This window comes from Salmo trutta, unplaced genomic scaffold, assembly GCF_901001165.1.
Source record: "Salmo trutta unplaced genomic scaffold, fSalTru1.1, whole genome shotgun sequence".
Taxonomy (NCBI): Eukaryota; Metazoa; Chordata; class Actinopteri; order Salmoniformes; family Salmonidae; genus Salmo; species Salmo trutta.
Genome location: NW_021823173.1, coordinates 44703 through 53285, shown reverse-complemented (window position 1 = coordinate 53285; position 8583 = coordinate 44703). Strand labels below are relative to the sequence as shown.

At 41.4% G+C, this 8583-nt stretch overlaps 2 protein-coding genes across 2 annotated transcripts; both read right to left on the bottom strand.

Annotated features, from left to right (window-relative positions):
- Positions 1 to 227: 227 nt before the first annotated feature.
- Positions 228 to 2301, bottom strand: LOC115189514 (myosin heavy chain, fast skeletal muscle-like; the record flags this gene model as incomplete). Its single annotated transcript, XM_029748125.1, has 6 exons — positions 2287 to 2301; positions 1708 to 1812; positions 1175 to 1313; positions 795 to 913; positions 493 to 642; positions 228 to 398 (listed from the first exon to the last, which is right to left on the bottom strand). Coding segments are annotated over exons 1-6 (699 nt in total), but the record flags the coding sequence as incomplete, so codon positions are not given.
- LOC115189513 (myosin-13-like) lies at positions 2299 to 6195 on the bottom strand. Its single transcript, XM_029748124.1, has 9 exons — positions 6162 to 6195; positions 5811 to 6038; positions 4781 to 4927; positions 4427 to 4583; positions 3775 to 3802; positions 3403 to 3511; positions 3157 to 3249; positions 2658 to 2718; positions 2299 to 2494 (listed from the first exon to the last, which is right to left on the bottom strand). Exons 2-9 carry the CDS (start codon positions 6024 to 6026, stop codon positions 2325 to 2327), a joined length of 981 nt encoding a protein of 326 aa, XP_029603984.1. The 5' UTR covers positions 6027 to 6038; positions 6162 to 6195; the 3' UTR covers positions 2299 to 2324.
- Positions 6196 to 8583: the final 2388 nt, after the last annotated feature.

The following is an 8583-nucleotide window of genomic DNA, read 5'->3' as shown; positions in this document are numbered from 1 at the left end:
TGTCTCGGCCTTAGGCCTATATATCACGGTGTCAAAGCATATAAACTAAAAGGTTATAGAGCAAACAATGCAATTATAACAACACATTGGTTTTCTGGATTTTTTGGACTCGATTGGCTTCCCCAGTGATTTTAATACTGTATACGTTGTACCACTGTGATAATATCACACAGCGCTCCATATGAGCTTTGCTGTTATGGTCCACTAAAATCCCACAGACAGCGTACCTTCTCAATAAGCTCAATGCAGGCAGCCAAGTCCATGCCGAAGTCAATGAAGGCCCAGACGATTCCCTCCTTCTTGTACTCCTCTTGCTCCAGGACGAACATGGTGTGGTTGAAAAACTGTTGCAGTTTCTCATTGGTGAAGTTGATGCACAGCTGCTCCATGCTGTTGTACTGTTGATGGAGTTTTAAAAGGGATAATTTCATCATACAAGGCTGTAATCCATCTCAATCACATCTAATTGTCTTGTTCTATTGTCATACTCACATCAAAGATCTCAAACCCGGTAATGTCGAGCACACCGATATAGAACTGCCTTGGATTCTTGGTGTCCAACATCTCATTGATACGGATGACCATCCACAAGAACATCCTCTCATAGATGGACTTGGCCAGAGCCGAGACTGAGTTATTAACCTGCAATGATAATACCTCAAATTAATACATGCGATATTGACCATGTCTAATCATAAGGTGAAACAAGCTTGGGAAAAACAAAAGCAATGCACTCGTCCCCAAAATAATTCCAGTGCTCAAAAAATGGTAGCTGCTGTGTTTGGCCGCCTTACCTGAGGCACTGTCTGTCCCTTGGTCACATACTCGTTGCCGACCTTCACTCTTGGGTAGCACAGGGCCTTCAACATCTCAGCTGAGTTCAGGCCCAGCAGGTAGGCGATTTTATCAGCCACTGGAGAGAGAACCAACAACAACAGACTCAGGGACACAAGATCACTTGTTTCTGATTTCACACTGACAAAATAGTTTGGTTAATTTCTTTGTGGCTTAGGTTTTGATTCACCCACATTTGTGGAGGTTGTAATTTGTTCTCCAAAAATGATCTCCTGCCTGACGTTCACGTGGCACTGTCTGTCTTAGGTGTTCTATTTCTATGTTGGGGACTGGGAGTGGGACTAATGCTGTAAATATTGTATATCTATGAGTGACTCACCCTCTGTGCCGTCTGGCTCGGCCTGCTCCTCACGCTGCTTCTGCTTGAATTTCAAGTTTCCATGGTGCAATACTGCTCCTGTCAGCTTGTAGATGCCAACCTTCTCATCATTACTGAAGCCCAGGACTGTAATGGCATCCTGACATTAAAGAGGAAGTACAACAGAGATGAACTGAATGATAGTTTGCTTAGTTACACTAGAGGTCTGTGCTGCTCACTGCAGAACAAATGGGATGGATAGATTTGACTGGCTTCTCTGTTCCACATGATAACGCTTGGCCAACACATTAGTAGATGGCAGCACAGTTATGCAGTTACACAAGGCACTTAGTGGTGCTCTCTTGTGGAAGGCATGAAGAACTTCCTTGAAGGCACATGCCTAACATAACACCAGGCATTTAGAATCAAACAAAAACAGTACATGAACACATTCCCAGCTGCCACCAGTTGGGGAATTTACAGTGCATTCAGTGTTGATGGTGGTCCTATCAATTCCATATCTAGAGTTTGGTTAACCCTTTGGTTTGACTCACATTTGTGGCATCCAGCTCTTCATTGTCATTGATGCTGGCCACAGCGATCTGACCCTGGCTGCACATGGGGGAAGTCGTAGGGGTTAGTGGTGATGAGCGCCACTTCTGTGGACAACAGAGAACAAGCTTGTCAGTTAAATCTCTTAGAAATTCTGCTGTCCCACCTGTTACAGTATTTTGGGGGCTCCTGAGTGGCGCAGTCGGTTTAAGGTACTCATTTCGGTGCTAGAGGCGTCACTACAGACCCTGGTTCGATTCCAGGCTATATCACATCTGGCCGTGATTCGGAGTCCCATAGGGTGGCACACAATTGGCCCACCGTCGTTCGGGGTTAGTGTTTGCCTGGGTAGGCTGTCATTGTAAATAAGATTTATCTTAACTGACTTGCCTAGTTAAATAAAGGTTAAAAACTAAAACAGTATCTCTCCCTCCTTTACTCAATAGATGGACTCAAGGATACAAGTAGTATATAATAAATAGCATCAATTAGAGGAGACTGAGACTTGTGGACTACTGCTTCACAGTGCATTACTTGATAGATATTTCCCAGAGACCTTCCAAAGTCTAGATGTCTTGTACCTTGGATGTACTCATTGTAATAGTATTCAAATTGTGGATTATGAATATTTTTTATATATTCCATTGATGGGGGTGGGAATAATTTCCTCTGGACCTCTACTTGTCGTCCCAACTAGCTCAGGTTTGTGGCCTGTCATCATCTGGAAGAAGATGTGGTAGCCTCTCTCATCGGGCAGTTGGAAGGATACTCTGGACTTTTCCAGCAGGTCTGAGAGAGAAAGGAGAGAGAGAGTGAAGACACAAGAGGAAGAGGAGAGCGAGAATAGAGAGAGAGAGAGTCAAGACAGAGAACATGAGATACATTTCAATTTGATCTCCCAAAAATCTGTTTGAATTAGGAAAGCATTGAGAAACAATCAAAACCAACTCACAGGTTTCAATGTCAGCTTTAGCCAGTTTGCCACCTTGGAAGTGAATCCTGATGAATTTACCCTGTAGTAGAGCATGGGGGTTAGAAATAGGTCAACAAATACATCTAACATTTTACTTTGATAGACCCCTTTAAATGTTACAGTTTGTTGGACAGATATTGGATCTATTGATACAGATATAGGATCTTGATGTAGGATCCAGTTTGCTACAGCAGGGGAAAAAATCCTGCAGCAACAGGAAATGTGAATTATAATGTGGATTATAAATAATGGACATTGTTTTGTAATGGTTGATAAATGAAAAATATTACAGCGAATTAAGTCTGAAACTTTAAAGAGGAAAATTCACATTTTAAAACCTCCAACACACTACAAGTTTGAATTTCAGCAACAAAACCAATGATAAAAATAACATCTTATATCTGTATAACAGAAGGGAACTACTGAATTACATTTTTCCAATATAAGTTAACTTCCACAGTATGCCCTTCATACTTACAAAGCGAGACGAGTTGTCGTTCCTCACTGTCTTGGCATTACCGTAAGACTCCAGCAGAGGGTTAGCTGCAATGATCTGATCCTCAAGAGACCCCTGATTGAGACAAACACAAGTTACTCAAAAACTGGTAACATTGTCGAGTTAGTTTTTCTCAATTGCTTGAAAGAGGATTCACCACTGGAAAACAAGTTTACACAGCCAACCAAACTGAAATGTGTTAAAAAGGCAAACATAACAACAACCTACCTGCATTTTGCCAGGTTCTGCTTCCTTCTTGGCCCCAGACACTGCAATGGTGGCAAAGTACTGGATGACACGCTTGGTGTTGACAGTCTTTCCTGCACCGGATTCTCCACTGGTTTATATGACAGAGAAAGAGGGGTTTTAGTTACATGTCCGAGTGTCAGATTGGCTTTCACTAAGAAATAGCATAGAACAATACACTGTTAACCTGTGTTCTGACATAAGTCTTTAACAAATACTACTTCTCATCGACTCGTTATTACACATAGCCTAATGCTCTAATCCATTCATATTGTCATGTATTTCATCACACCAAGTGACCCAACTTATTACAATAGAAACACTTCTCAAGGGACATTTTAGTAAACAACTTACGTAATCAGGACGGACTGGTTCTCCTTATCTGGAACCAAAAAACACATTGCCTATCATACTCAAGCAACATTATGGGGACATTATTTAATTCATAGCATCATCACGAATTTCAATTTGGTACATTTTCCTTTCAAGGGTAGTGACATCAGATATTCCCAGCAAACTGTTATTACCCTGACTAGAACACAGGAGATACCTTTCTGATGCATATTTTAATTTCCATTGATGCATCCATCCATCTATCTATCTATGAGCACTTAATGGACATCTATCCAACCAACCAACCATCCATCCCTCCGTCCATCCCTCCATCCATCCAACCATCAATCCATCCCTCCGTCCATCCATCCAACCATCCATCCAACCAACCAACCATCCATCCCTCCGTCCATCCATCCAACCATCCATCCATCCAACCAACCATCCATCCCTCTATCCATCCAACCATCAATCCATCCCTCCGTCCATCCATCCAACCATCCATCCAACCAACCAACCATCCATCCCTCCGTCCATCCCTCCATCCATCCAACCATCAATCCATCCCTCCGTCCATCCCTCCATCCATCCAACCATCAATCCATCCCTCCGTCCATCCCTCCATCCATCCAACCATCCATTCCTCCATCCAACCATCCATGAGAGCTTGTACCAATCATCCTGAACTGAAAGGCGTTGTCAGAGACGGAGAAGATATGGGGTGGAGCCTCCATCCTCTTCTTCCCTCTGTAGGCGTTGACAACCTCTGCGTCGTACACTGGGAGCCATTTGTAGGTGTTCACCGTGGCACAGAAGAGCCCAGAGTAGGTCTGGATGAAAGTATAATTACATTTGTGGATTAGTAAAGTCAGATGAACTTTTACCTGGATTTATGTAAGGATGTGGGTGTACTTTGGTATACTGATGTGGGTCGACTGTATTGATTTGTTTTGGTTTCTACCATTCATTTATGTGTGTATTTATTTATGTTCATGTATGTGAGTGTTTGTATGTGCAGGTTTCTTACATAGATCATCCATGTTGCATAACGCTCTTTGAGGTTATACAACACAGAGGCTTCATTCAGGTAGGTCATCATGGCCATGTCCTCAATCTTGTCGTACTTAGGGGGATTCATCTCGAAGATGTCTGCATCTTTGAACTCTTTTCCTTCCTGAAATAGTCAGGAATATAGATTACACACAGATAACGGCCCAGTACATCACTGGGGCCAAGCTTCCTGCCATCCAGGACCTATATAATAGGCGGTGTCAGATGAAAGCCCAAACAATTGACTCGTCTCCCAAGTCATAGACTGTTTTCTCTACTACCGCACGGCAAGCGGTACCGGAGTGCCAAGTCAAGGACCAAAAGGCTCCTTAACGGTTTCTACCCCCAAGCCATAAGACTGCTGAACAATTAATCAAATGGCCACCGGACTATTTAAATTGGACCCCCCCCCATTTGTTTTGTACACTGATGCTACTCGCTGTTTATTATCTATGCAAAGTCACTTCACCCCTACCTACATGTACAAATTACCTTGACTAACCTGTACCCCCGCACATTGACTCGTTACCAGTACCCCTGTATATAGCCTTGTTATTGTTATTTTATTGTGTTACTTTTTATTATTTGTTTTAGTTTAGTTGGGAAATATTTTCTTATCTCTTCTTGAACTGCGCTGTTGGTTAAGGGCTTGTAAGTAAGCATCTCACGCTAAGGTCAACACTTGTTGTATTCGGCGCATGTGACAAATAAAGTTTGATTTGATTTGATCAAAGTGGACATGACTGAATGCTTTTTGCTCATTAATATTACAGTTCAATCCAACATTTAATCCAACTACTTAGTTATCACCCACTGACACATACGTTCTTGACTGATTCTTGAGCTTTAAACATGATGTGTTTGAAGGTTACAAAAACAAATACATGTTCAATCTATCTGTTGTTACTGATTACATATTGTCTATTGAAATGTTTTTGATCATTTTGATGATTTTTCATGAAACAGAGTAATTACACGAGCTTGAATACTTTTCAGATCAGGCTTACCTCCTTAGTGCCGTCAGGTTTCGTGACTGTTACAGTACACTTCCCGTCTGCCCTGGCAGTGACCAGACCCTTAAGGTACAGCTCTGCCTTGTCTGTCACATAGCAGGAGTTCTTTGAATCAAAGGGTGCGGTTTGTGCCTCCATCCTCTCCCTCTCAGGCTTACGGAGGTATATGGCAGCCTTGCCGTAGATTTGCATCTCCGCGTCCGTACTCATGGTGACGGATAACTAGGAAAGAGATGAAACATGATTAACTCTGTGGTGCTTCCTTCCCAGTCAACAGAGTTAGGTGAGTGGTATCTCTAACAGAATATTCTCACTTTTTATGTGAAGACTGAAACCATGTCTCACCTTCTTTTTCCCCTCCTACAGACGAATGTGTACTTCTTGGAGGACCCTGTGAAACATGAGAGTGTTGTGAAAACGCAAAAGTCAAAATCATTATCATTTTAACCCCAGAATGTCTAAAAAACATTTAACTAAATAATTAAAGCCATGGCAATTTAAACTACAGGTGCAACTGCTAACTTTCATTTTCCTAATAGCATCTCACTTTACTACTGAAATAAATACCCCTGAAAACCCAGATGCATTCTAGACTACTCCCTTAATTTACAAACAGGTGCTGGAGCACCACTTTAGACCATAAAAGGAAGTTACAGATTTGAAGTAATGCACGTTTAAAGAAAACCAATGGCACTTGATTGCATATTGTCAAATCTTACAAGAGACATGCAGCACTCAATTTAAACAGTGCAGTTAGCTACTGCCTCAGTTGCTGAGTAAAGATGAGACAAATATACAAATCTAAGGAGGTGGAGAGGTCTTACCACAGAGGAAGAAGGTATCTGACTTATGGATGCTGGGGCCTCAGCCTCCTTATATCTGGTTGGAAGTGCTAACCAAGCAAAAGTTAATTATGGACCACTCTGGGAAAGGAAATGAATTGGATGAGAGACCTCTGTGTGTCTGTGTCTCACTAGCACCTCCTACTTCCAGGAGCACCACACTCCCATTACATTACTTTTTTATGTCATATTTGTCTCTGAATTGAATTTCGCTGAATTTATGTAAATGAGAGATGTCATTACTAAAAATTATGACAATATCAAAAGTTTGATTCATCCCAATGTTACTTCTACTGAACCTCATATACTGTAATGGAGTGAGTCCATGTTGCCCCACTACAACTAAAATAGTTTTCATTAAACCTAATCTGGCCGTATTTAGTTCCATTTTAGTGGCATTAATCCTCATCAACAACTTTATATATATGTTCACCTGTTATTTATATTATTTAGCTTGTAAACACATCTGAACTGTCTCCTCACCTCATGCTTGCGACGGAGTTGGCCGTTACCTCGTGCTTTGCTCACTTTGATTTATCACCCTGGTGGAACCATCTTAAATTAAGATTTAAAATCTAGAACAGAAACATTTAGGCTTTCAATAACAGCTTATAAAAGCGTTAAATCTAACGTGTTATTTATCTACAGTATGATCTATTAAAAAGATTCTCGAGACGCTTTTATTTGTCTCACATTTCAGTTGGCTAAAACAGTCCAGTAGGATTCTTATGACTTACATAACATCATACCAGTATTTCAATCATCTTATCCACTCATATTGCTGACAGCGATATAGCTGCCTCAAACTTTTATTACACTCTGAAGTTAACCGCTTAGCAGCTGAGCTGACTTCAGTAAAACTGTTATAAAATGAGTAGGGAATAGTTACAATAAAGTAACAGATTCCTTTACATTTACGTTGCATTTTCACCACCTGAATACACCCTGTGTGTTTGGGGTGCTGTGTCCACCCAGCACATTAGTAGGGGGACCGGGGTTGGTTGTCACTTTTTACTCTGGTGTGTATTTCTCATCACCAGTATATCTGTCACGGATCCCTCCGGAACTGTCATTATGCACACCTGGTTCCTATTCCCAGTGATTAGTAATTGTATAAGTATGCCTTGGGTTTACCAGTGTCCTGTCGATTATTGTCACAATGTCTGTTGGTTCGTGTGAGTACCTGTGCTATGTTGTGTTGGCTTTCGTGCCATTGTTATTGTGCAGATGATTACGGTTTTCGTCCCGTGTGGAATCATTGTGTGCGTGTGTGTTACGGGTCTCGTCCCGGTGTATTTATTCAATGTACTCCTCGCTCTTTTGTTAGGGTCTCAACCCTGTGTTTTGTATACGTGTTTGTTTGATCTTTGTCCCCGTGCCTTAAACATGGCACGCTGTCATTTGGGAAATTAAAACCCCTATTACGCATTCCTGCGCCTGTCTCCCGATCCTTCATACCAACGCGACAACATTTTATGAGGAAACCAATGTCTTGGGTTGAAATGGGGACCCTTTTTATCCTCATATCTTATTCCAACATGGAGTTATGAGTCATCAAACACACTCTGTCCACTTGTGACAACCAGCCCCATCGCAGGGGCAGTATTATTCCACAAAACTGATGATGTCACACAGTATGGGGTTATTCTTGTGGTAAGAGGAAGTGATGCAATAGAGCAAACAGAATCTTAGCAATAGCCATGTCTTTCTTTGATTGAACAATATTCCTAACAAAATGCAGAATTTTATGCTTTAAGAAAAGCATATGACATTTTGATCTTGGTATTTAATGTATACTGGCAATATACTCTATACATTAATGTATACCCCCATGGCTTGACGTAGGAAGTCAGAAAATAGGTTTGAAATATAGCTCTCCCTTTCTTCTTTTCAACAAACACAATTCATGGATTCTCTCATAGTTC

What these genes read in the sequence shown, in the direction of transcription:
- LOC115189513 (XM_029748124.1), bottom strand. Translation starts at nt 6,026, where the DNA reads ATGAGTACGGACGCGGAGATGCAAATCTACGGCAAGGCTGCCATATAC. An exon ending in AACCTGACGGCACTAAGGAG is followed by an intron (nt 4,928 to 5,810) that starts GTAAGCCTGATC and finishes TGACTATTTCAG; the next exon opens with GAAGGAAAAGAGTTCAAAGA. An exon ending in ATGCAACATGGATGATCTAT is followed by an intron (nt 4,584 to 4,780) that starts GTAAGAAACCTG and finishes ACTTTCATCCAG; the next exon opens with ACCTACTCTGGGCTCTTCTG.